This window comes from Fusarium oxysporum, genomic scaffold (genome assembly GCF_000149955.1).
Source record: "Fusarium oxysporum f. sp. lycopersici 4287 supercont2.54 genomic scaffold, whole genome shotgun sequence".
Lineage (NCBI taxonomy): Eukaryota > Fungi > Ascomycota > Sordariomycetes > Hypocreales > Nectriaceae > Fusarium > Fusarium oxysporum.
Window position 1 is genome coordinate 27,718 of NW_017264854.1, and position 26,594 is coordinate 54,311.

The 26,594-nt window shown below is 48.6% G+C and overlaps 8 protein-coding genes across 8 annotated transcripts; 2 read left to right on the forward strand and 6 right to left on the reverse strand.

Annotated features, from left to right (window-relative positions):
- Window positions 1-2,486: 2,486 nt before the first annotated feature.
- On the reverse strand, window positions 2,487-2,940 carry FOXG_22862 (uncharacterized protein). The gene has a single exon (XM_018403284.1). It carries the CDS (start codon window positions 2,837-2,839, stop codon window positions 2,534-2,536), a length of 306 nt encoding a protein of 101 aa, XP_018258598.1. The 5' UTR covers window positions 2,840-2,940; the 3' UTR covers window positions 2,487-2,533.
- Window positions 2,941-2,971: 31 nt separating this feature from the next.
- Window positions 2,972-6,662, reverse strand: FOXG_17467 (uncharacterized protein). Its single transcript, XM_018397473.1, has 2 exons — window positions 5,793-6,662; window positions 2,972-5,742 (listed from the first exon to the last, which is right to left on the reverse strand). The coding sequence occupies exons 1-2, from the start codon at window positions 6,498-6,500 to the stop codon at window positions 3,133-3,135; spliced, it is 3,318 nt and encodes a 1,105-aa protein (XP_018258599.1). The 5' UTR covers window positions 6,501-6,662; the 3' UTR covers window positions 2,972-3,132.
- A 4,632-nt stretch (window positions 6,663-11,294) lies between these two features.
- Window positions 11,295-12,107, reverse strand: FOXG_22863 (uncharacterized protein; the record flags this gene model as incomplete). Its single annotated transcript, XM_018403285.1, has 1 exon — window positions 11,295-12,107. The coding sequence occupies one exon, from the start codon at window positions 12,105-12,107 to the stop codon at window positions 11,295-11,297; it is 813 nt and encodes a 270-aa protein (XP_018258600.1).
- Window positions 12,108-16,932: 4,825 nt separating this feature from the next.
- On the reverse strand, window positions 16,933-17,629 carry FOXG_22864 (uncharacterized protein; the record flags this gene model as incomplete). The annotated part of the gene is made up of 4 exons (XM_018403286.1): window positions 16,933-17,085; window positions 17,136-17,272; window positions 17,320-17,455; window positions 17,510-17,629. 4 exons carry the CDS (start codon window positions 17,627-17,629, stop codon window positions 16,933-16,935), a joined length of 546 nt encoding a protein of 181 aa, XP_018258601.1.
- Window positions 17,630-19,265: 1,636 nt separating this feature from the next.
- On the reverse strand, window positions 19,266-19,425 carry FOXG_22865 (uncharacterized protein; the record flags this gene model as incomplete). Its single annotated transcript, XM_018403287.1, has 2 exons — window positions 19,266-19,295; window positions 19,348-19,425. The coding sequence occupies 2 exons, from the start codon at window positions 19,423-19,425 to the stop codon at window positions 19,266-19,268; spliced, it is 108 nt and encodes a 35-aa protein (XP_018258602.1).
- Window positions 19,426-19,450: 25 nt separating this feature from the next.
- FOXG_17470 (uncharacterized protein) lies at window positions 19,451-20,431 on the reverse strand (the record flags this gene model as incomplete). Its single annotated transcript, XM_018397474.1, has 3 exons — window positions 19,451-19,509; window positions 19,840-19,959; window positions 20,296-20,431. The coding sequence occupies 3 exons, from the start codon at window positions 20,429-20,431 to the stop codon at window positions 19,451-19,453; spliced, it is 315 nt and encodes a 104-aa protein (XP_018258603.1).
- Window positions 20,432-20,964: 533 nt separating this feature from the next.
- Window positions 20,965-22,061, forward strand: FOXG_17471 (CMGC/CDK/CDC2 protein kinase; the record flags this gene model as incomplete). The annotated part of the gene is made up of 3 exons (XM_018397475.1): window positions 20,965-21,001; window positions 21,103-21,778; window positions 21,836-22,061. The coding sequence occupies 3 exons, from the start codon at window positions 20,965-20,967 to the stop codon at window positions 22,059-22,061; spliced, it is 939 nt and encodes a 312-aa protein (XP_018258604.1).
- A 1,875-nt stretch (window positions 22,062-23,936) lies between these two features.
- On the forward strand, window positions 23,937-24,668 carry FOXG_22866 (uncharacterized protein; the record flags this gene model as incomplete). Its single annotated transcript, XM_018403288.1, has 1 exon — window positions 23,937-24,668. One exon carries the CDS (start codon window positions 23,937-23,939, stop codon window positions 24,666-24,668), a length of 732 nt encoding a protein of 243 aa, XP_018258605.1.
- Between the last annotated feature and the right edge of the window lie 1,926 nt (window positions 24,669-26,594).

Below are 26,594 nucleotides of genomic sequence, written 5' to 3' on the forward strand. Positions count from 1 at the left end.
AATTCAGAAGACAGCCAAGATGTCAGCCTGTTATGCAATAGAATTGTATATGATGCCACAGAAAGGAGTGACTAAAGCGAAGATTATAATTCTCAATCGAATGAGAGCAGATCTATGAATGGAGAGGAAGCTACTAGATGGAGTTGGCAGGCATTCTAGAAAGGTCGATCCAGCCCTGCCTGGAAAATATACTCGCCTGGTATACAACCAACTATCATGGAAAGAGGCCAGTATGCTTGTGCAGCTTAGAACCGGAATAGCGCGATTAAATGGTTATCTCTATCAGATCAGGGCAGCACCGACGGATGAGTGCCTATGTAGGCGGGCGAAGGAAACGGTAGAGCATTTCCTCTTTCGATGCGTGAATCCTTTCATCTTGGGGGTAAGGCAGCATCAGCGGTCAGGAATAGACGCCAAACATAGATGCAGTACAAGCCACAATCAGATTCGCGATTGCTACTGGTCGCCTAGAACAGAGATGACAGGAACACCACTAACCTAGCAACATTTTATCAATACTAACCGATAACCTATAACGCCCTCAAATAGTCAACAGCGGGCATCGCTTCAGTTGCCGAAGATAGGAAACTGAACACTTGGAGGAAATACCCTTTAAGCTGACCTGCTACTACTAACACCAAGGAGGACCAAGAAGAGCGATGACTGGACTGGGAGGAACAAGGCGAGAATCGTATGGGCTTGACGAGAGTAAGGCAATAACTAGCGAAGTGTATGTACCTTTAGCTTCAGAGCCTATTGGGCGTTGGCCTACCGGGCGTAATAAACTTGTATTGTATTCACTCCGTTTTAATACGGAGGTCAACTACGGAAGTTCCCCCCGTCTTGTACAGTATCCCCTCCACTGTGTTAAGGCTCCAGTCGGGTCACTACAGGGATGTCTGACCAGTAAAACCACACAATATGAATGGTACATTATTCCCCACCTAAATTGACCTGTGATAGAAGTCCCATCAATATTTTGAGTTACAAATCGCGACGTCACACTGCTTACATCCCCACCTTGATTGATGCCTCCTTTTATTGCTGCTAACCAGCCCCAAAGGCTTCCTTGAGCTCCTTGACCTAGGCCTCCCAAGCTGACAATCCTGACAAACAACGCAATTACCTTTTTTTCCTCTTCGGACATATTTATGCTGTGCCACGGGCGTAAATTCATCCCCAGCCCGAAATCTCCGCCTTGGCTGACTTTCCTTGTAGAATGCTTTGAATAGCTTGTTATAAATGCGCCGGCGCTAATATTTATGATTTGTATATTGCTTCCAATGAGGCTGGCCGTGGAGTCGGAAAAGGAAGCTAATCACAAGGACCACATCCAACAGGAAGGCCCAAGCGAGAGCCTGCCAAGCGTCGCGGCGAATAGCATGGTGGTAGCCCTGATATGCCCTCCTCTGGTCTCCTCGACCCATATGATTCATCTTATTATTATATACAGCAGCCACGGTAGGGGTTGATATGAGCTTGACTGGCTTGTCGCCAAAAAAATCGCTCTATTGGCCGTGCTGTACCGTATCAATTCATGAAATTGGGTATCGTCTGTGGATCCAAGCCACTTCGCTTATTTGGCAAATGATCCTATTTAGCAAAATGTCAGATCTTTATTGCTTTATCCACCAATTATAGCTGCAGAATAGCACTAGCGGGATCCACAGGCGCTACCCAATTCCATGAGTTGGTACGGTAGAAGTCGTTGACGGCCGCTTCCTCCACCCCTCACATCTCTCATCGCCCTTAAACAAGGTTGATAGGAATAACACGAGGGCATTATCCTTCCATGCGATTTGGTTTACCTATAGTAAGAATAGATAAGTTAGTAAGGAAATCATAGCTAACAGTCATGGCTTTCTACCTGGTTATCTGGGGTAGGGATGGCTTTGATCTCGTCAAATTTGAACCCTGATTTCCTTGATTTATCGTTCTTGGCATCAATGAGCTCCTTAAAGATGACGCAGTTAGGGCGGGCTGTGCCTGTAGCGCCGTGGTCGCGCTGACGGAGAGAAAGGGGTCTGGCGATAAGAAGATATTATCCACAAAGACGTGATATATCGAATTCGGCAGTAGGTTTATAAGGCGATGACGGCGCTCTGAGTCGAGTTCAACGCGATCACTTTATCCCCATCGTCTGTGAGGATGTGGATAACTTCTTCAACCTTATCAGCCTCGCTAGCTTCCCTCTCTCGGCTGGCTTTTCCTCTTCTTCCTCCTCGGCTGCGGCCGCGGCGGCCGCCTCTCCCTCTTTGAGATACCGATTTCTTCCTCTTTGAACTTTCAACGCTAGCAGGACCATGCCCTGCACCGGGCTGGTGAGAGTAGACGAGTGAACTTCACTCGTCTACTCTCGCATCACCCATAGCTACCTCGTGGCCTGTTCGTGCATGCGACTAGGCTCATCTGCCTTCTTCGACTCCTCGATTACCTGCCCTTTGACCGCCTGGATTTCTTGCTGAAGCTGTCGGATCGTGCAGTTGTCCGCTCATCATCTGCGTCGCCGTTCGCTGATTCCCATCAACGCGTCTCAGAGTCTCTCAAGCATCTGCTTCTGTTCACTCATGAGACGGGTCGACGTCTCCTGGAGCATCCCTCGGAGCATGGTCCGCATGAGCGACACGTCGTTGCCCATCGCGTCTCCCATCATCAGTGATTCTCCAACCCTGTCGGCCGGTCCGTTCTCACCTTCACTCCCACCTTCGTGCGACTGCTGTGACCACATATTCCTTATCGTGTCCGTCTTTTTCTCGGGCCACCTGCAGCTTTTCCTGCAGTTTTGCCGTAGGCTTCGTAGTTCTCGAAGACCGACGCGTCGCGGCGACGGAATCTCCATTATCTCCCACCTTGGACCAGGATCTCTTCAGCAATCGCATCCATTTCGCGGCAAAAACGCTCACGGCTGCGCCGGCTTTCATATTTCCCTAACTAAAAGACTGTAAAGACTGTAAAGATTGTAAAGATTCGGCAGGGGCTGCCCAATAGCTGTTAAGGCGTGGTGGAGCGAACTGGCTTCACTGCCTTGCGCGGGTGGACCTGACGGGCCGACAAGTTTTGGGACCATAGAAGGCTTCAAAAAGTGTAGCACGTAAGGTGTAGTAGGCGTATCAACATGGTATAGCACCCCTATCAATTCCTATCTTCTAAACCGCCGTCAATTTCCATGGCCTGCCGCCCTTGCAAGCCAAGTGCCATCACCAGTGGTTGTGTCACTTCCGGAGTTCCAGTCTGAGGCTGACCTGGCGTCATGGCTACTGGTTGTTCGGGCATCGGGGAGGGGGCGGGCTTCGGCGCCCTGTGTGGATGCTTTCTAGGCCTTCCACTGTCGGGTCTGGTTCCGCCCCGTTTCCCCCATGTCCTGGGCTCACCTCGAGACTTGCCCATATGCTCGGCCACTGCTGACTTTAGTGGCCGACGTGCTCGTTTTCGAAGACTGCCCGAACTCTTCCCTAACGCAAAGTCCGAGTCAATTGTTGACGGAGACCCGGCGCAAGACCCAGTCGCATCTGTTGCCGTTGGATGATACTCGTCCTCCTCAGAGTCATCCTGTATTTCTCGCTTCCGCTTTCGCGGTAGTTTTGGTATAAATTCGGGCGACTCGTACATTTCCAAGTCCTCGTCTTCAAGGTCTTGATGTGAGGCCGTCTTGGCCTTGCCAGGCTTCTTTTTGTCAGACTTCTTTTTGCCAGACTTGGGCGCTTTTCTGGCTACTCCCTGTTTATGATCGACCCGGTTTGGACGGCGTGTCCGCTTCTTGGCCTCGTCAGACATCTCTCCCGCCTTATGGTCGAGCACCTTCTTGGTCAGATTTGGGAAGTTCTCGCCATAGTTGAAGAAGAGTTCCTCGCCAGCCTGAATGTCACGCGTCGCAGTGAATTTAATCCGGTATTCGCCATTGACGTAAAGAATTTGAGGCGTGATGTTGCAGCCACGCTTGTCGCCGCCTGACTTCTCCGATGCATGGTTGATGTAACGGCTCAGGTTACCATATAAAGCTGCGTCCACCCACATGCCTTCATTTTCGAGAAGAGTGAAGACGTACGAGATGTTGGATTCTTCATCGAATACATCACCGCGTCTGGCCTCTCTCCGAACGCCTTCGTCATGGGTGATGAGTTCTCCAACATACTCGATGATGAAATCACCCTGTGCGATACATTCAGCTGCGAAAAGCCCGTAGCCAACTCCCTCTAGCTGGCTTTGGCCTAACGCGAGAGCCTTGGTAAGACCACGCTGTAAAGAACAGTTCTGGCAGCCAGTCGCGTGGATGAGTTCATCTTCGGCATTTTCAGGATCAGCCCTCTCCAGAACGCCACAGGTACCGCAGAGATCCGGATCGCACTCGCGGTGCAGCTGCACACAAATACATGGCCTATCCTTTTGTTTCGCAAGACAAGTTTTGCCTTGCAAATGGCAGGCGCAGCCAGTGAATTTGTACGCGCAATTCTCCACCGTGCATCCGCAGTACTTCTCACATAAATATCCATACTGGACACAAATGCAATTTTCCTGGGTGCATGGTCCTTCGTGGAAGCACGGCTCAATCAGCTCACGCTGTTGATGCTCGTGGCTGCGTGTGCGATTTTCCCAGTCGCCAATGAGCGCCTTTTTGAAGCGATCATACCATGAGACCGTCTTAATTGGCGTCTTGCTGACTGGCTCGCGCGGAGGCAGTCTGATGCCGAGGCGTTCATACTCGTGGAAAACGTCGCGGCAGTCGCGGTCAAGAAGGTGGGCAACAATGCAGAAGGGGTCTGTTTTGACGCGACTGTGGTCGGCTGTCACAATCATGGATCGCATAACGATGTGCTCTTCCGGCGTCCAAGGTCGCTGCGCAGAGTTTACTACGGAAGTGGTCGATGTTTGGTAGCAGCTGCGTTTGCAGGGGTTAGGAGGATGCCCATTGGCGACGTTGACCTTATCGGACGGGATGCGTCGTCTTCGCCGGAGGGTATCCGAGAGGCGAGGCAGCATCGAAAGGGAGCGTTTGCTGTTGGAAGCATCGTACTCTCCATGCTCGCAAGAATGGCTGAAGCAGATGAGACAGCCAAGAATACAATAAGTTCCCAAATTGAATTCGACAGCCTCAAATTCGTTTTCGTTTAGAGAGAGAGAGCCGTTCTTGGCCGTCGGTTTGGTGTCCATGATGCTGTCGACAGACTCGTCGAGCAAGAGGACATCTCGGAGCGCAATCTGTTTCGTCGAAGATTCGTTTTGATAGAATACACAATGAAATGCTTCTATGAACATTTCGACAGCCCTGTTGGCCTCAGGAGGGGTACTGGACTCGGCTGGGCGATGGGCGTTGAGGATGTCGGACTTCTGTCGGGGCGTGATCGCATCATCGGGTGCCCGATTTGCCATGTACCGGATCAGAGTTGATTTATCGCAGCCGGGAAGCCTGAGCCTGTCCAGCCAATTTTCAAGGTAGAGCGAGACAGTCAAGGCGAATTCCGAGCGGACAGTTACGCGTACCTTCTCCTCACGACTCATGGGCTTAAATCCAGATTTGCGGTCGATGTCCTCCAGCTCCTGCAACCAAACGTTGTACTTTGACTCCTCAGAGCCCTCAAGGTCCCTCAGGTGGGGAACAAATGTCAGCATCGTGTTTGGGGTGAGGATATTCTTCTTAATTTCTACGTGGTGAAAGCGATACCGGGGAACACGCTCTTCGTCAGTCTGGATAGGTCTAGCCTCATAGTAATCCTCACGTTTGTTGCTCTTGGGCTTGGAGTGTTCCTGTTTCCAGATGTCAGTATCGATTTATCAAAGTGTATGGGGTCGACTACTTTGAATTTGATTCTCATCGTGTCAGCCTCGTCCGCTAATGTAGGTTTGCTGCTGAGGCCGGCAAAGAGATCCTTGCCTGTGAGAACACGGCGCTCCACAGGCTTGGTGGATTCGATGATGTAGGATGTCATGCGTGCATGTCCGTCTTTGATATCTTGGCGAAATGTGGTCAAGGCTTGAACGATGCGAGAGACATCCCATTCCGGCTTTCGCGGGGTATGATACTCAGGGCTTATAGCCTTGACATGTTGAATCGCTTTGGGAGAACGATGCTCCGAGGACGGCATCGCCTGCTGATGCCCCAGGTTGGGGTGTCGCACGCCAGACGACCTTGCCATGTCTTGGGCATCATCCGATTTACCATTTGACGTGGTCACCTTTTGCACTGGCCTGAACGTCGGCTGCGACGGACGAGATGGCTCAAATGAGTGAAAGCTGGATTGGCCAGGTCGTTTCTGAGGCGGGCTGATGGGCGTCTGGCTGGGACTACCAGCTTCGTCGATCAAGCAAAATCGGGCATTAGTGGTCTCGAGACGAGCGGGCTGTGGCGATGGTGATCTTTGTGGAAGAGAAGCATTATTCCCAAGATCGCTTGAATCGTCCAAGCTCAGGTTGATTACATCGATTTGTGTTGGAGGACGAGCAGGAGCAGGAGCTGGAGCTGGACTTCGGATTGGGCGTGGAGCCATGGCTGCGGTTGACATCATTGTCAAGGTTTTCTAGATTGACCCTCTCCTTCACTCGCAGCTGCATGCACCATTCTGCAATGAAAGCGGTCTCGTGGTTGATGGTGAATTGAAAGAAAGGGCGACGCAGGCTGCGAGTTTGCCCCGGCAGTTGAACGGAGGTTAGTTTGAGATGGGTCTTGAGAACCCTGAATGGAAAGATGCGTGTGGCAAAATAGAGGGTGCAGGTTCTGACTGGTGAGCAGGTGCGGCCAAAGGCGCGAATGAACCCCGCTGCAGCGCTGCCCTCAAATCAAACAAATCAAATCCGGGGTCATATTTGAGATATTTGATAACTCTCAAGACTGGATTTGTTGTTTGAAATATTTATTCAAATATTTCAAATATTTCAAATCTGGCTCTCTATGCTTCCATGCTAACATCTCCAATCTCCCATTGGACCTCCTCCCCCCCACCTATTGTCGCCCCTAGCTTCACCGCACCATGTCTGACCCAGTTCTTAAGGCATTGTAACTTCTCCAGCGTTTCCGTCGTCATCGAAAGCCTCTGCGTCGTCAGCGTTAGCTTGGCTAGGCTGAACGACCTCTCGCAATCAGTCGCCATCGCCGGTATCGCGAGTATATCGAGAGCCAATTGGCTGATCATCGGGAATTGTCCCTGGTGAGCCATCCACCACTCGATTGGATCCTCAGTCTCTTGCGGCTCTAGCCGCAGATACCGCTCAAGCTCGCTTCCCATCACCGTGGTCTTCGCTGTCCTGCTTTTAATCCATTGCTTGAACACGCTAACTTCAGTTGTCGTCCTTGGTACGCTTAAGGATGTCGATGTGTCCATGATCATCTTCTGCTGCTCATCCACCGGCCGGTTGCAGTGGTACCAACGGTCCAAGTAGTCAGACAGTCCAATTTTGGCATCCCTCACCCACACAAGCTGCTCTTCCGACGCCCAGTTCACCTCCAGATAGTTCATGCCGAGTGATGGGTGGAGGATGATGGATGCAGCGAACAACGGTGAGTCTCCAAGCTTGGTGTAGTACTCGTTTAGTTTCTGCCAGGCAGTCATGATGGACAGTCTTAAATAGTGTCGGTGATCCTTTCCCATGTCATCGATTCCTAATGATCCTGATGGCTTGCCTGATCCATCATCGCATTGTCTCGAGCCACGATCTGACAAGGGGCCTTGCCTGGACTTTCGCGGATGGATATCCGTCTCGCAATCCCTAAATCGAGCAGGAAGCTGCCGGTTACGGTCTGGTCGCCCTCGAGCCAGCTCGGCCTGCGAGTTGGTGTCCTGCCCCCCTGCCTCGTCTGGAACGGCATGATGGAACAGCTTCCGATCCTCTAGGTGTTCCAGCAAGTACTCCATACCCGTCATCACTTCCCAGAGCCGTCTGTTACCTCCTTCGCTGCCCCAGCCCTGCGTTCTCATAGTCTGTAGATAGAATGGCTCAAGAATAAGTTTGATTTCTGCCAACAGTCTCCAGTCATCTCCCTTCAGCATGTCGGCCTCCGGTAGCCATTTCTCCACTTCTGGGTGGACCAAGAACGCCCTGATGTCTCCCTGCTTGATGAGCGCTCGAGAGATCATGAGATAAGTGGAGTTCCATCTCGTATCGTTATTCATTACGACCTCTAGCTCTGCCGTCGACTCACTCGCCAAGAGGTATTCTTGTGCTTCGTCGTTCTCGCATGAGATCCTTTTGAAGAGCTCACACCTCTGAGGGGAAGATCTGATGAATTTGACAACATTGTGGAGCTTTCCCACCGGCCCTTTCTTTCTCCAGTGTCGTAGGTCATCCTCGCGCCGGCCGAGAAGATCAAATACCTGCGATTCGGCCTCGAAAGACTCGAAATCTTCGCCGTAGAGAAAGGCGCGAGCAACCAGGTTCAGGATATGCCCATAGCAGCGCATACGTCTGGCCCGAACGTCCGCCAGACTCATCTCTGCGTCGAGATCTCCGTAAAAGTTCACGAGACAGCTGTCGTTTGAAGATGCGTTGTCCGAGATCACGGTTCCGACTCGGTCCTCTATCTTCCATTCTCGCACAACTTGCCCGAGCGTCACCGCAAGACTTTCTCCGCTATGACACCCGAGCTGGCGACGGAGTGCCAATAGGCGCGACTGGTGCTTGCCCTGGCGGTCAAGAAAATGAGCTGTGACTGCCATAACAGCATGCCGATTAGGCGATGTCCACAGGTCGAACCCCAGATGGATTTTAGTAAGGGCATCTGAGAGCTCCTGCTTGATCTCATCTTTCTTAGACTTGTATGTGTCATCCAGCAAACGGCCCATCGATTGCCGGCTCCATGGTATCTGGTCAGCTAGGTGAGGGTCAAGCTGCCAAGCGAGCTGCTGAAAGAATGTATCGCTGAAGAAGGAAAAAGGAACATTGGTGTTGATCAGAAGTCCCAGGCTCAGTTCTCGGATCATCTTGACTCTAGCACGCGGCACGGCGCTGTACTGCAAGCGTCGTCGCTTGGGCCGTTCAGATTCATCGGTTGACAGATCTGGATCAGCTGCTTGACTGCTCTCGAAAATCCTGTGAGACCTGGCGTTGGTCAATAGTGCTCAAGCTCGCGACGTCACATTCACATTCACATACTTGCGGAGATGGTCCGCTGCCGAACTCGTAGCAGCAGCGGCGAAGAACTCAGGCTGACCCTTCGCGTCACACAAACGACAGGCCCAGTAAGGACTCAAAGGACTATCGTTAGTGTCGATCTCAACAAGAAAAAATCCATGGCGCTTGATCCAGCTCTTCCGGCCCTTCGAGCCCTTCCGGGACAAGGACTCTTCCAAAACATATCGTTTGTTCCTCCACACTGCTCGCGGAAGATCTGCAACAGTAGGGTGGTCTGGCAATGCCGACTGCGTCGTCAGCTCGAATTGACTCGCCAAATTCCTCGGTGGTCGAAGAAAAGAAAAGGCAGAGGGTGGAGGCGAAGGAAGCATGATGTCGTCGGATTCCATCGGGTTAGGCGTCGACTCGTGGGAGGAATGGTACGCGTTGAAAGGTAAACAAACTAGCACCGACGCGACTTGATGTCGCGAGGACGGGACGTAAAAGTTAAGGAGCTACTTTCTCCCCCACCAGCCTGACCGTGGTACTGGGGTAGGTCACTAATGGAAGGCTTGATGGATGACTTTGATTGGCTGGGGTCGCTCACCAGCCAGGTTCCGGGTAAGCTGTGAAAGTGCGGTCAACGGTCTGGCAGCATGGACGCTGGATGGCATATTGTGTATCAAATATATCAAATGTTATTTCAAATCGAGGATTTTGTATTTGTTTGATTGAAATAAAATTTTGGCATATTTGATTGATTTGTTTGGCAATTTGTTTGATTGGATTTGATCTGGGGGCTGCGCTGTTAATTGGCCTGCAGACTCAGCGGATTTAGATCCAATAGAACACCTTTGGAAGGCTTTAAAGGCCAAATTACGAAGAATTCATCCTGAATATACCAGGCTAGGGAAGAGCGAGGCTCATAGGAAATTGCTGGTCAAAAGGATCCAACATGTGTAGGAAGCCTTGCCTGACCACCTGATTTTGAAGCTAACATAGTCGGCCGCCAACAGACTTCGCACTTGCAACAAGGCCCGATGTTGGTATACAAAATGTCCATCCCTAAGTCCAGAGCTATTCATTAATGTGCATTTTATTATATGCCGATTGAGATTAAATTATCAATAGCAAGTTGAAATTACCTGTGATAATTGGTAATGTGGCGTGCGGGGATATGTCGGACTTTTTTGGCCCGACATTTTTGGAACCGGTCTAGCCGCAGTTTACCAGGCCCTACCTGTATCTCGCCTAGCGATTGCTTCTTGATTCTAGGACCGACATGCCTCCCGGGACTTCTTTTTTGTCACGAACTTTCATTCTATTTTGAATTGGGATGCCACTACAAGCTTTCTTGGGAATGTCCATCAACCATACCAGTGTAGGAAGAAGCCCTAAACTGTAAAAGCCTCTGACGACTCCGTTTAGCTGGAGGACGCCTGACAACAATTCAGCTACAAGGCCTGTAATAATCCCAGAGAAACCTCTATACGACTCGAAAATGCACTGTGGTCACAAGTCCAACAGCAAAAAAAAAAAAAAAAACAGGATTGTGGCAGGTATATAACGTAGTCTATGGTGTAGAAGATTAATAGGATACAAGAGGTTAAGCTAGACATCCAAGCTCTATTAATTACCATCCGGTGTTGATGCCATATCTACCTCACTAATTCAACGCCGACAGTTCGAGCTAAGTAATTTATGATGGCCAGCAGGCAGGATATGAGTCAAAACATGCCCTTATTGCCTGTGGCGGTACCACCTATGCTCTCTAACCCTGTCGCCAGATAATACTCATCCTCATCACTTCTACGTCATTCGCAAATCCAACTTAATCGCAATACTTCAAACGGGCATCAAATGAATTCAATAGAGGCATTTTCAAATGATTATCAGAACCCTAACAACTCGAGATCTGCATCACTTGCTTATTGAGTATATTGCACGTCAGATACATTACACTTTAAATAAAATGAACTCTGTAACTATGTAGGACTCCGGCTTTATAGTGCCCGGCTCTTTAAGATATTCAGTAAATCGACAGAGTAAAGTTACTAATCCAATACTGGATAGTATCTTCTAAATCAAGGAATGTCAGAGCTATAGAGCAGTACAAGTCCACCAAAACTATCAGTAACCTCGCATCCATAATAATTGTACTTATTCCAGAGAAGGTATTATGCGGTTGTAATCAATCAGTCATTGCATGCCCAGGATAGCTATTACTTCCAAGATCATCATTACTCCACAGCATTTTATGGGTATCCAGGCCAGATACATCTGCCATGCTTGAAAATCTGGCCATCGGGGCAGACACATCTGCCATGCTGAAAGACTTGGCCATCGGGGCAGATACATCTGCCATGCTTGAAAATCTGGCCATCGGGGCAGATACATCTGCCATGCTTGAAAATCTGGCCATCGGGGCAGATACATCTGCCGTGCTTGAAAATCTGGCCATCGGGGCAGATACATCTGCCGTGCTTGATAATCTGGCCATCGGGGCAGATACATCTGCCATGCTTGAAAATCTGGCCATCGGGGCAGACACATCTGCCATGCTGAAAGACTTGGCCATCGGGGCAGATACATCTGCCATGCTGAAAGACTTGGCCATCGGGGCAGATACATCTGCCATGCTTGAAAATCTGGCCATCGGGGCAGATACATCTGCCATGCTTGAAAATCTGGCCATCAGGGCAGACACATCTGCCATGCTTGAAAATCTGGCCATCGGGGCAGACACATCTGCCATGCTTGAAAATCTGGCCATCGGGGCAGATACATCTGCCATGCTTGAAAATCTGGCCATCGGGGCAGATACATCTGCCATGCTTGAAAATCTGGCCATCGGGGCAGACACATCTGCCGTGCTTTGAAAATCTGGCCATCGGGGCAGATACATCTGCCATGCTTGAAAATCTGGCCATCGGGGCAGATACATCTGCCATGCTTGAAAATCTGGCCATCGGGGCAGACACATCTGCCATGCTTGAAAATCTGGCCATCGGGGCAGACACATCTGCCATGCTGAAAGACTTGACCATCGGGGCAGATACATCTGCCATGCTGAAAGACTTGGGCATCAGGGCAGATGATATGGCTAGTGCGCTGAAGAAGGTTGCCCTCGGCCTACCCTGGCTTCCTGATCATTGGTGGTAGGCTCGACATGCGGCATAGCCTTGACAGTGAGGGCCAGGGCAAGGAGATTGACAAAGAGGTATGTGATATGCATCATGGATAATTATGTTTGTCTTTCAGGGAAGGCTAGTTGCGGTAAATTATAATAGGGGAACCAAGGATTTCTTTATTCAACAATCGAGAATTAGAAGAATAAACAAGAGCATACCTTTCTGGGGAGGACTAATAATGCGGCTGCAGTGTGCGATGAGCTGAGTTTATATAGACTTCTGTGTTGCATCCTATGTATAAGTATCAATCATGGTGCTCTATTAAGTTTTCATTTTCCATTCTCGAGAAGGAGACATATTCCACCTTACAATTTCGAGCCCTTGGACTGCGGCCAATTCTCCTAGAATCTACCTAGCTATACACGTGATGCCGTCTTTTAATAAGGTTCGACCAATTACCAGAATCGGCCGCCCTCCAAAAGTCAGCTTCACTTAGCGGATACGGGTTGGTTCATATGACCGCGCCATGGCGGAAATAGAAATAAGATTATACGATGTTACAATGCATCGATTGGTTTTGGGGGTGGACTGATTCATTACCATAGGGCAAGCTAAGACACATCATGAGACACGACAGAAGTTGACCTGGCGTCTAAGCCCTGAGGTGTTCTACAGGTCCGAGCGATACAACGTCCGTGTTCTGCATTTAGTATATACTGTGCTTGGTGCACTGAGTATTTCATCCGATTACAGGAAGAACAAACAGGAAAGAATGTTTCGGATGTTATTAGGCATCATTGAACTAAAGGGAGATACTCCTAGTGACCCCGGGAATTTAGTGATACATAGTCGTATATTGCCATATGTACCGATATTGGGACAGCTATGCCTCCAAAAAATGAGGTAGGCGCTGGATGAATAGGTAAGGTGGGATAATAGTGTATGGGTGTTTAGATACTGTGGTTTGAGTCGTATGACCTTCTTATGCCTAACAGAGGTCCTCGTCTTTCATGGGCGAATACGAGCTTTGAGATAAACCACTGAAAGCTAGTTCTAGAAATATGACGTTATAATGATTAATATTCTGCCAACAATACTGGTAAATAACCATTGTCCCAAATAGTACAACAGTATATGGCTATTTATATGCAAAGGCACTCAGAGTTAGGATGAGAATAGCAGATTGGCAGTTTGGGTACAGTGGGAGTCAGACGGAGTGGGATGGGGGAATGGTCGTTGGTTATCCCATGACAGACTTCCACCCTTTCATATCTTCACCGATGATATGCCATCGGTTACCAAACGACGTGACGCACACTGACGTTTAAGCCTCTCGTTCTGTTAGCCTCGATGAGTGAACAGCCTCCAAGCTCGTAAGACTGTCGCAGTGAGGACTTGATCAGATGCGATCAAATCATTAATAACATTAAATTTAAATCGGCAGATGGAACCTACTCCTCGTATCCACAAAAGAATAAGTTCCACTCTCTGACAGGCATGTCTCGGTCGGACCACCTCCATGTGATCTTGAGCATCAATTCGAAGGCTTGGCCAGCAGCAAGGGAAGTCGACGTTCAGTCCTAGAAAACTACAGTTTGCAAAATGTTACGACCCCATTACAATCCTTGACGTTGCGATCCAGACCACTAAGGACCCTGACAACAGGAATAGAAGCGAAGATTATACGCTGGGATACTTCAACGGCACAAGTTGGCAATACTCAACCTGCTTAACTCAACTATTCCCTATTTATATCTATCGTAATTGTGGGCCAACCCTGTGTAATTCCTTCAATACACATGAACTCTGTCCAAGAAAAACTCAGGTTGACACCGATCAACCTTATAATCTCGATATAAGCCAAGATAATCAATTGCCTCACACCTGCCTCTTGTTGGATTAGTGATAGCGCCTTGATAAAAAAAACGTGTATTTTGTGAGTCCCCGGATATATCAATACCTGGTAGCGGGGAAATACCTAAAAAAGGACAGAACAGACACGGAAGAAGAAGGACGAGTTCCTGGGGGCTAGATTGATCATCACTTGTGAAAATTAAACCTCATTTTAATTGGACATCAACTCTACTCGCGTATCCAACACCTCTGAAGATATGCCTAGGGATAACTTGTCAGAATTGCCATAAGTTGCGTTTTCGTTGCGACCGAACCTGCAAGAAAAACGGACCTAGAGTCTTTGCGGCAGGTACATTTTATTAGTAATGAGCTACGTTCCCTAGGATCAATGGTGCACCGGCAAGCAGCACATCAAGGCTGGCTGCCAGTACTACCCCCTTGCTATCCTCTTACACGTACTTAGCACATCCCAGTCCATATCTCGCGGGGACAAGTAACGGCACATAAGAGCAAGTGAAGGCCTTTGCTCTCGAATCGTTAAAAGGGATACTTAGTTAAAAGTGGCATATTGGAGAGTTTTACGTTTAGAATGCTAAACATGTGATAGTGTAAGAGCAAGCACTAACATGGAATTACCGAGTCATCAAAGTAACATTAATGACGTTCCCCAAATCTGGACGAATGACAACCGATTAGTGGTGAAAAGCCTTGCAATATCTGACCATTAAGTGTGTAACCCATGATTAGGAGCCAATGTACAGTTTATCCACCAGATGTATGTATGTATATTCATCCACCAGACTGTATGTATGTATGTATGTATATTTAATTCATCCACCAGACAGCCAGCACTGAGCGCGCGTATAGGGTAAATTGGCTTAGTAATCGCCAATCTCTCATTGAGTTGATAAACTAAACGCTTTCGTTGAACGTATTGATATTGAGTTGGCCTAATTGATGAGATATTTGTAGCATGCTCAATAAAGTATTACGTAAGACTGGGGAAACTTCTTAGTTATACCTGGAGCCACCACGGTTGCACTTGTGGCCGTCTCAGCTTTTACAGCTCCTTCCGTACTATCCAAATCCTAGCCACCAACAGATCGGACCATCTTATTCATACCGTCTCAACAGTACGGCAGGTGGTACCGCATGGTACCTACATGCGGCGGAGCTGTATCTTTCCAATATGGTAAGAAGTTCGATAGCTGGGCTGTTATCTTCCGGCAGCGCAGCGAATCTCGGGTCCGCTAGCTCCATCGATCCACAGTAGTCTTTGATGTCTTTCACTACTCTGCCTTTCAGCTGATGCTCTTGTCGATGGTGCGACTCGATGCCGGCACCGGGTCGAACAGTTGCATAACCCTTACCCCAGAATGGCGCTAACTAACCCTAAGCACCAATCATTGACTCGGCTTCGACCAAGCGATAAGGGCGCAATTTGTTGACCCCACAACCCCAGTTTGGTGGACGATTTGACTCAAATCGCCTGCGAATAGTGCAGGCCCGGTGGCCCCTCAATATTCAGGAACCAATAGTGAATAAGACAGCACAATGGCTTGGCGCATATAACGGCGCCGATGCTCGAGTACGGATCAAAGTCTTGGGCCTCAGACATAAGCAAATGCTTTTGTCTCATAGACAAAGGGAAGTGAACCTCCAATCATGGCCAGACCGAGAGTCGAGAACTTCGAAACTAGCAAAGTACAATCACTTCGTATCACTTCGTATCACGTGTAACAAGAGACGGTGAAAACGGTCATAGACGAAGGCAACATGACAGGATACAGCTACATTCAATAGTTCTATCACGAAACGGCAAGACTACTGACCACAGCATGTTCAATGGCCCCATGGCTGGCCGATCAATGGTTATTACCATATACCCGGGTCACCTTGCATGCGCATTGACCCAACCACCGACTTCCGCTGATCCAGTGCGGGATGCAAACCTTAGCACAGACTACATTTATGTCATATCTAGTCATAACCAATGGTCGGAGATGCACAGCGTTGCTACTGGATCCTCGGCATGAGTCTTATTGGCGAAGCTCGGGATGCCAAAAAATGTTGATTAGTCTTCGTCTCCGGACCCGGTACCTGGGCCGGAGATCAAGATCGACATGATCCTTCATCAAAATTGAGATCTTAGTGATGGTCAAAGAGACAGACGAAGCTTGGCAAGAATGCCAAGGACCAGCCCCAGAGAATCTCACTAGATATTCAGCTCCAGGAACTCAACATGCATTAATGACGTCGACTTTCAAGTCGCGCATTGGTCATTCCCTAAAGCAGCAATGAGCTTTACGAGAACCAAGCTACTAGGAAATCTAAGGAGATTGTAAAAAGGACGGTGGTTATACTGGGGAATCTAAAAATATCTCTGTGCAGTTCACAGCGACGTTGACAGTAGTGGAAAGGGACACCCGCTCTTAGTAGCCAACGGTCACCTTGTTCGTTTCGGGTTTGGCCCAGGGCCCATATTGAGTGCCACAGGTAATAAACGGCCAGTCATACTTGGACACAGCTGCCGTGGGCATCGGGGCTAAAGTGAATGGTGGAGTGGAGGACTAGAGTTTGGACTACTGCAAGCCATGCCAATAGTCTTGCCAGTCTCATCGAGACCCCGGGTGATTTCGATCCGACCCCTTCGTGCGGCCATCCCACGGTACTTATCGTATCATATGGTATCTTCAAATTGTCTCCGTTTGATACCAATGGTAGTTCTGGTCTCGATCAACTGTAGTAGCAAAACGAGCAGTGACAAGACTCCTAATAGTCTTGAGAATCACCATTGTGCGTATATACCTATAGAATGATTCATCTTGCTTGTATATTATCCGATGAAAGCTTCACAATCTTGGCCACCTTGGCACCAAGACAAATGTATCCGGCGCCTGCATCTTCCTTACATCAGAAAGAATAAGAACAGCATCCAACCCCAAGTCAGTCCGATAGACGCAAGTCCGGCGCTGATCGAGTTCGCACCTGCAGTTGGAACGGGCGTTGGAGACACAGGTGCAGGTGCAGTTGGTGTCGCGACAGGAGGCTGAGTGGGTACCTTGATATGCAGTTGGTCCACGATCGTCTTACGGAGGGAGGTAGGCTTACAACAGGTGGAGGAACAATGGGTGCAGTAGCCGATGCTACAGCGCCCGACTCGACGGTCGTGGCACTGGGCAGTCCGGAGGCAGACTCGGTAGACACACCGGCAGCCTCGCAAAGGCGAAGACCGGCAGAGATCGCAGCTTTATTATATTAGATCATGGTTCAGCATAAGGATAGATGGGCGTACCAGAGGCGTCAGATGCACTGCAGCTGGTGTCGACGCAGCCGACAAACGATTGTGCAAACCCTTGGGCTTTGCAGACGCAACCCGGGTCCTCAGAGCCACACTTGCTGTCTTGGATGGCCTTCAGAGCGCATGGTTGCTGCGTTGGATGTCAGATTAGACTCAAAGCTGCAGTGAGGGTAGATCAACTTACTGCGCACTGGGGGAGAACAGAGCCGCCCTGCCCACCACTCTCTACGCCACTCTGGGTAGTGGTCTGTGCTAACACAGAGGAGGACAGGAGAGCAGTGACGAGAAGGAAGAAGGATTTCATCTTGAATCAAGTTGAGAGTAATTTTACGTTATCAGATGGCCGTTTGGTGATCAGTCTGATATACTGTATACAGGAAATGCTGTATGGGATTAGGCGTGATAGGATGGCGACAGTGAATTTCTTGCATCTGGAGGCTCTCAATGGAGTCTGGGGAAGTGTCAGCTTATATAGAGGAGTCGTGCTTCAGCTGGTCCAATGAGAGACAGAGGGTGCGATGAACACTCGATCTGCAGTCAGTCACTACGCGAGATAGGGCGTTTGAGGGGGTAGAAAGATCGGCATGCATGTGTAACTGACAATTCTATTTCCAAGGTCCAAGCTCAATCTCACGGGCCAATAATAGCGGCGTCTCAGATGTCGGATGCAAAGCTCGGAGCTTACCAGTCGAATCGGAGCGGCCAAAGGGCTAGCCGAGGGGATGAGCTCGGGCACATGTCTGGTCATGCTAACGATTTCTGGTGGAGAGATTGTTCAGTAATTGTATTTAGGAAATGTTGAGAGGAGAATATCTGGTTATTGCGTGGATTGTATCCTTGGGACCTGGTAATCCCGTCAATTCTCATTGTTAAGTCAAAACAAGCTACACACATAACAATGTTCACTCAATGCTTGTCTCAGAGGCTAACTGCAATTAGGTGGCTGCATCGTATTTCCCGACACCTTAGCGGTATACTTTGTACCATGCAGTAGTACCCCTCCACCGGTAAGAACCCTCTACCAGTAAGCAAAGAAAATTGTTCTCCATACAAAATTCACTTTTTCAATCTTAAAAGGAAAAAAATGAACAAAAACAGTACAAGTAAATTTATTTCCATAATTCGAGTTAGAATCGAATGAATTTTGATATTTTCTCGGTCTTTTTACTTCACAACCTGTGCGGGTGCGTACGACGGGTAATTCTTCCGCCTCCAAATTTGGACCTTCATCCTCTTGCATCCCTCCCACCTCAATCACATCCTCAATAGCCCCTGTTTCTTTAATTGCTTAGTTTAGCTCGGAAATAGTTTCTCCAGCCACTAGGGCTTCGACTAATGTCATGAAATTCTTGTTGGGATTGGACATCGCCTTCCTCCACCTGCTTTTACTCAACCGGCTGATTTCCTCCTTCATACTGGCGTTTTATGCCGTTATCAAGGCTGCCTTTAGAGTTCCTCGCGATAAATAGCCTTCGAGGCATTTAAAGCTCCATGAAATAGTAGTTGGAGAGAATGAGACCATTGAGCTGTCAGGTAACACCAATATATGTTGTTGAAAAAGCAAGTAACCATCCACTCATCCTGGATTTTAAGTCAGCAACATTTATGCTTCAGACCAGGTATATGCTCATTAATTCATGACTTATACAGCCATCTAACATAATGAGCCTGGAACCAGGCTCATCTTCTGGTTGCGCTTGGGGAAGATAGACCTCTCTGAGCCACTCGACTGCGATATGGTTGTCCGTCCAGCCGTTGTTAGAAGTGATGTAATACCAGTCGGCTATCTTCTTGAACTCATTGATAAACCGGTGTTGCTGAAGTTCTTTGCCTTTGAACATAATACATTGTTTCAGAAACGGCCATCTGCAGTCACGGCTTCGATAAAGCTAGTCCAAGCACGGGACTGAAAGCCAGTGAGGACAGCCTGCCTCTTCAGATCACTGCTCTAATAACCAAGGAATCCAAACCTATATTCGCAATGTATTAGTGAGTTTTAGAACAAAAACGATAAATACTCACCAAATATGTTCCTACTCCTTTGGAGTCCGGTGTGCCTGTGGATCTCTTGATCGGTACATTATCCTGACTGCCCGTCATGAGGGTCAGGTGTCGACCATGTAGTTCATCCGGCAAGCATCTCGGCGCTATCGCTGTTGTTTCCAGGTCTCCCGTGTATATGTTCTGGTCAATCAATAAAGTGTGACCAAGCAGACACATGCTCTCCTAGCTTCGCACGGAATGCCTAGAATAAATAACTACCTGGACAAGATTGGAGCAGCAGAATCGGAGATGAGTAACTGTGGGCAAACAGTCGAAATGATGGGACACTTTCTATTTCGGTGTACGCAATGTGACGCGCAGCAAGATGGCATGCGACGACTCGGACAGAAAATAATGGGAAACCTCTCGTTCTTTGTGGGGGAAAGGCAGCATCAGATGGCCTTAGATGGGCACCTTGACTTACACCCTGGACACGAAGAGACTCGATGCAAACCAAAATGGATGACTCACTTTCCAACCATATTTCGAGGCCAAATCTGACGATACCACCACCAAAGGGCCTCAATTTAGCAGACCAAGCTCTAGTTGCTGAGGATAGGAACCCTTGGAGAAACTGGCCTTCGAGCAGGCCTGTCACAAGGTCAAGTGAGACGAGACTAAACTAGCAGTGAGGAGCCTGGGACTTCCGGGAGACGCGAGCAGAAATGCTTAGAACTAGGAATAGCCTAGCGTACTTGGCCCTACGAGTTTAGTCCTCCCAGGTGGAATAAATTTCATTCATTCGTTCATTCTCACGTCATATTGACACCATTTCATCAATTCGATTCAAGTTACGGGCTAGAAGCGCCGTAATTCACTTTCTCATGAAAATTGGCTTGAACTTGAATTGACCGCCGCACTGGGTGCATCACACCACCGGCACGAGGACACAGAGGTACCATATTGTCGGGACTTTGAGTTCCCTACCGTTACATAATGGTCTGGACCCGATATTAACGGATCGAATTTTTAACCTTACAATCGAGCACATCACGACAGATAGCATCGCGGATCGACTCAGATAACTAACGACAACGATTTCGACGACCTCCTTAGCTGCCATTTAACAAAAATTGTTATAGAGACCCGGTCTGTATTCCGTACCAACTTCACTCGCTTAGTGTCAGACAATTGGCTCTACAGGGATCTGAGATGGCATCAGGAAATTAATGAGGATTATCTGAGGAACAAAATCTTAATGACAGGATGCACTGAGTCGTGCAGCTCTTTATACACAATTGAAAGCGTTGCCTGTTCTAGGCAGTAGCAGCTGCCACCCCGAGGTCATGGCCCGCAGCCATCACCGGCCCCGCACATGGCAGCGACCGTTTATTGACCAGCAGAAACCTCTCATCTCTATTCTCTATTCTCTCCATTTTTCCCTATCATTTATCCTCGCCGTCTCCATTTCCTCTCTAGGGCCTTCCCTTGGCTAACCAAATCCTACCTTACAACCTGATGCGGAATAATGACGTGCGGTAAAATCATTTTCAGTAGCCTCCAAAAGCCAATCCTTTCATACAGCGATACAATTCGCAATCCCATTCATACAATTATTCCCCCAGATCTCAACACTCTCGCCCACAAGCCCACAGTATGGATAATTACCAGAAGTTAGAGAAGATTGGCCAAGGTACATCTGACCCTAGCGCTGGGGCCTTGGCCACCATTTATGCAGCCATCGTATTTTCTAATATATTCCTATTTAATTGCCGGACTAACTAAACCTACCAGGTGCTTGCGGTGCTATTTTCATGGCTCGTGACCTTGCAAATGAGGGACGAATTGTCGCATTGAAAAAAATACATCTTGAAGCCGAGTGCGAGGGCGTACCGAGCACTTCCATCCGGGAGATTTCTCTCCTCAAGGAACTGCAGCACCCTAACATCTTGCGTCTTCTGAACATCGTTCACGCTGAATACCACAATCTTTACCTCGTTTTCGAATTCCTTGATATCGACCTGAAAAGGTACATGGAGACCTTACCGGCCAGTGACGGTGGACGAGGCAAGGTGCTTCCGGAGGGATCATTGGCATACCTCATGCAACTAGGCATGGATGACATGGTGGTTAGAAAATTCATGTACCAACTTTGTGCTGGCGTTAAATACTGTCACTCCTACCGTATCTTGCACCGAGATCTGAAGCCCGCTAATCTCCTCATCGACAAGGAAGGAAATCTCAAGTTAGCCGATTTTGGGCTGGCACGAGCGTTTGGTGTGCCTCTGCGCCCATACACTCATGATGTCGTGACGCTCTGGTACCGAGCACCTGAACTTCTACTGGACGGAAAACAATACTCGACGGGTGTTGATATGTGGTCTGTCGGCTGTATCTTTGCAGAGATGTGCGTTCGAAAGCCGCTGTTTCCTGGTGACTCTGAGATTGATGAGATCTTTAAAATCTTCCGGTAAGTTTATAGCCCTCGCATATGCTGTGAGTGAGAAGTCTGACTTTGATGCCCTAGCACATTGGGCACTCCTACGGAAGACGTTTGGCCTGGAGTTACCTCGTACCGCGATTTCAAGTCCTCGTTTCCTAAGTGCCAACGTAACTACGATCAGGCCCTCTGCGATAACCTCAACAAAGCAGGCCTCGAACTTCTCGATATGACGCTGATCTACAATCCGGCTAGACGCATTTCGGCTAAACAGGCCTGCAACCACCCTTACTTTGAAGGCTTTCTTGCGTAGTCAGGCCAGCTGAAAATTTACTACAAGTAGGGGAACTGTCACATATTACCACTAGGTTCATGCGACTGGATATGAAACGTGGACCATACTTTGGGGTTGTGAATCTGATTCCACATACTTCTCGCCTGATTCTCTTCTATGCAACTCTCGCTTGACTCTATTGTGTTCACGGGCGACGAGCGAGTTGATCGAAAGAGGAAGAGGCCGTCTTCTAAGAAGTCAGAGGCCAAGCCGATACAGCGCTTTTTTTTGGTGACGAAGCTGTGAAGGTAATAAAATCTCCGACAGTTGCTGCCGCTTATAACGACGAAATGAACCATGTTGATCGAGGTGGCCAGTTGAGGTCATATTATGCCTATGATCATCCCCTCCGCCGCGGCCCTCGGCAGGCACTTTGTTGGACCTTCTTCTTGATGTGGCCCTTTTCAATAGCTATATTGCTTAACTACACAGGCCCCAGCCAAACGGGAAGGGGTATATGATTCATAGGAAGAGGCGAGAGTGCATTTACAACGCCTGATTCAACATATATCAAGAAAGTCAGTCAAGGAAGAGGCATCGCGGGGGGGGGGCGAATCCGACCCTAAAATATAGCAAAAAGAGCCCCTTGTCTGCCGGCACATGAGGTTGGACTACTTTGCATGTCAGGGCCTTCGACAAGGCCAAGTGAGGTCAAAAAGCCAAAAAGAGGGCCCCTTGGGGAGAGTGACGGCAATGGAAGAAGGGGACAGACTGATTATTGGTGTAGCGTGTGCTTGGTTCCTCTTTGTAACTACGGGAATTGCTAGTACTCCTATCATAAATAGAAATTAGGTAGGCAGTAAAGTACCTCTCGTTTGAGGCATTTTAATTCGACCGACCCCGCTGTCAGTACGAGAATTGAGGCTTTGATGATGGTACGTCAACGTCACCCTTTCTAACTTCTTGTGGCATCTCACATGTCTGGCTGGAGTATATGTTAGGAAACTTCAATTACTATTGGACAATACTGACTGCAATGACGTATTCATAATTTGAGCCGCCTGCGGTGTGGTGATTTCACATGTTACTTTTGAGACAATTTCCTTGTCGTATCATGATTTTGAAAACTATGATGGTACAATTTAGGTCCTCTGAGGCATAGGAAGAGCGATATGCTCGGAATCATTGGTTTTTCTCACATGTGACTCCCCGCACTGGCAGCAGTGTCACCATATCTTCGATGACCCATGAACCCACGGCCATATTCGTCATAAACAAAAGTCAACATTGAATCACCAATGACACCTTCAACATGTAACACAAATCCCTCCTCCCCCATCATAACCAAATCAAATAAACCTCCACCTGCCAGGATGCTTTTATCTACGCCAGCCTCTTGCTGTGTTGTCCAGCGGAAATCACGCATTGTAATCGTTCGCCTCATATATCATACCACACGTAAGATACAGCTCTTCGACATCTATTCTCCCAAATTACATACGAAAAGGACGCCCCAAGCGCGGGCTCTCAACCAGTATCCAATCATTTTCCTGCTGTTTCTGCTTGCATTCCGTCGACACCTGACCCCCGCTCGCATGCAGACACATGGAGGCAAGATCAGAAGCCATAAGTGCCCCGGCAATGCCACTACGATCGCGTAGTCCAACCCAACAATATCGTGGTGTGACGTCCATTTGTTCGATCACTCCAAGAGATTCAACTTTACATAACTCCAATGATAATAGTATCTTCCAATCATTTGGCAAGGATTTCAAGACTTCCAAAGGCTTGCAAGAATGCGCCAGGCGGATTTTGCGATTGAATACCCTGCCATCACAAGCCACTTCGAAAAAGAAGCCCCAGGGCGACCCTCAACATGGGCATCCCAATTGTACTGCAAACGGAAGGGTCACAATGAATCAACAACACACTGGAGGACTGAACTGCGCTTCCTCTGCGACAACGCCCAGTTACACGGCGATTGTTACAACCGATGGAGGTCACGTCCAAAGAGGGGGAGAAAGGATACAGCAACAGTCACGTCCGGCTCTGCATGTATTCGGTCATCGTCGTAGTGCCGAAAAGCAGCCTTCGTTCAAGACTGTTCATTTTGGCCCAGATTTGGAGCATGTACGCTACTTTTCGAGCGCCGACAAACCACTGACAATCGACACAAGTTCATCATTTGTGAGCAAGGATCCACTCTTGGATGAAAGGATAACCAACCAGCAAGTAGCCTCGTCGCCTCAATGGGAAATCTTTACACCTAACTTCCCCGATGAGGATTCGACGCGAAAGTCGATGGATGTCAGAGTCCAAAGACTCTATTTCTCTAGTCGTCGCATGGCTCTCTATGTCCTTATCGTGGTAGCCAACTTGGCCTTTGAAAAATCTATCATTTGCCGTTTTACGCGAGATTATTGGAAGACGGTCTCCGAAGCCCCAGCGCAGTATTATCGTGCTCCAATCTCTAGGAATGGGCAAAATTACTATAAATTTGTTGTTGGCATTAGGCTCTTTGATGCGGATGAGCTTGACTCGAGCCCTTTGTTCTTTTGTGTGCGATATATCGTCAATGGTCAGGAATATTGGGATGATAACTCAGGAGTCAACTTCGAGGTTGATTTCAGAAGAAAGCTTCACTAGAAACGAATATCATTTTAAGTATAAACAAAGCACCAGAGCGTACGCCATGTCCCGCAGTGGATTCCATCAGGGACCCTAACGAGCTTTTTCCAGGGGTCCGAAGTCACGCTCGAGGCACTCCTTATGTCAGATCATTATCATATGTCGCCGAGTCCACTGTGAGTAACAAGATATCATGGCTGATGGTGCTAATTTTTGATACAGCTATCAACACTCCTTGCCAGACGGATATGCTGGGTTACTAAACAATATTACCACTGCCTACTGTATTATCTGGGGTTTTGCTAGTTTGATATCAGCATTGTGGAGCCATGAGCTTTGGAAACAGGCTAATGCTCTGACCGAGGGGTTTTGGTAATCTATCAAGTCACCCGATGGAGTCGACGTTAAAACTGACTTTGGTGAAGAGAGAGCTAATTAAGGGGAACACTGTGAGCACAACACCTTGAGCGATTGAGAGCATTGTCATGATGAAGTCTGGCGATTCTGAAGCCGGTGATATGGATGAAGAAGAAAAAGAAGACGAAGAGGACGAAAGGTTTAAGCATGACGAAAATGAGGGCCAGAATGGGGAGGGTAGCGCGATGGGAGAATCGGACGAAGAAACACCACCACTGATCAGCGCTGCCCACAAATCAAACAAATCAAATCCGGGGCCATATTTAAGATATTTGACAGCCTCCGGTACTGGATGTGTTGTTTGAAATATTTATTCAAATATTTCAAATATTTCAAATCTGACTCCCTATGCTTCCATGCTAACATCTCCAATCTCCCATTGGACCTCCTCCCTCCCACCCGCTGTCGCCCCTAGCTTCACCACGCCATGCCTGACCCAGTTCTTGAGGCATTGTAACTTCTCCAATGTTTCCGTCGCCATTGAGAGCCTCTGCGACGTCAACGTCAGCTTGGCCAGGCTGAATGACCTCTCACAATCAGTCGCCATCGCCGGTATCGCAAGTATATCGAGAGCCAGCTGGCTGACCATGGGAAACTGCCCGCGCCGACCCATCCACCATTCAATTGGATCCTCAGTTTCTTGTGGCTCTAGCCGCAGATATCGCTCCAGCTCGCTACTCATCGCCGTAGTCTTCGCAGTCCTGCTTTTAGCCCATTGCCTAAATACACTAGCTTCAGATGTCTTTCGTGGTACAATTGGGAATGCCGCTCTCTCCACAATCGCCTTCTGCTACTCATCCACCGGCCGACTGCAGCGGTACCAGCGGTCGAGGTAGTCAGACAGTCCAATCTTGGCATCCCTTACCCACACAAGCTGCTCCTCTGACGCCCAGTTCACCTCCAGATAGCTCATGCCGAGTGACGGGTTGAGGATAATGGATGCGGCGAACAACGGTGACTCTCCAAGCTTAGTGTAGTACTCATTAAGTTTCTGCCAGGCGGTTATGATGGACAGTCTCAGATAGTGTCAGTGATCCTTCCCCATGTCGTCAATTCCCGATGATCCTGATGACTTGCCTGGTCCATCATCGCATTGTCCCGACCCACGACCTGGCAAGGAGCTTTCCATTGACTTTCGTGGATGTATATCCATCTCGCAATCTCTAAACCTAGCAGAAAGCTGCCGATTTCGATCCGGTCGCCCTCGAGCCGGTTCGACTTGAGAATCTGTATTCTCTCCCACTGCGTCGTCTGGGACAACATGATGGAACAACTTCCGATCCTCCAGGTGTTCCAGCAAGTACTCCATGCCTGTCATCACCTTCCTCGCTACCCCAGCCCTGCTTTCTCATAGTCTGCAGATAGAATGGCTCAAGGATATGTTTGATTTCTGCCAAGAGTCTTCAGTCATCTCCCTTCAACATGTCGGCCTCGGGCAGCCATCTCTCCACCTCTGGATGAACCAAGAACGCCCTAATGTCTCCCTGCTTGACGAGCGCTCGAGAGATCATGAGATAAGTGGAGTTC

Coding starts and splice junctions, on each gene's coding strand:
- FOXG_17467 (XM_018397473.1), bottom strand. CDS start 6,500: ATGATGTCAACCGCAGCCATGGCTCCACGCCCAATCCGAAGTCCAGCT. Junction 5,743..5,792: donor CGATGAGAATCAAATTCAAA/GTAGTCGACCCC, acceptor ATCTGGAAACAG/GAACACTCCAAGCCCAAGAG.
- FOXG_22862 (XM_018403284.1), bottom strand. CDS start 2,839: ATGGAGATTCCGTCGCCGCGACGCGTCGGTCTTCGAGAACTACGAAGC.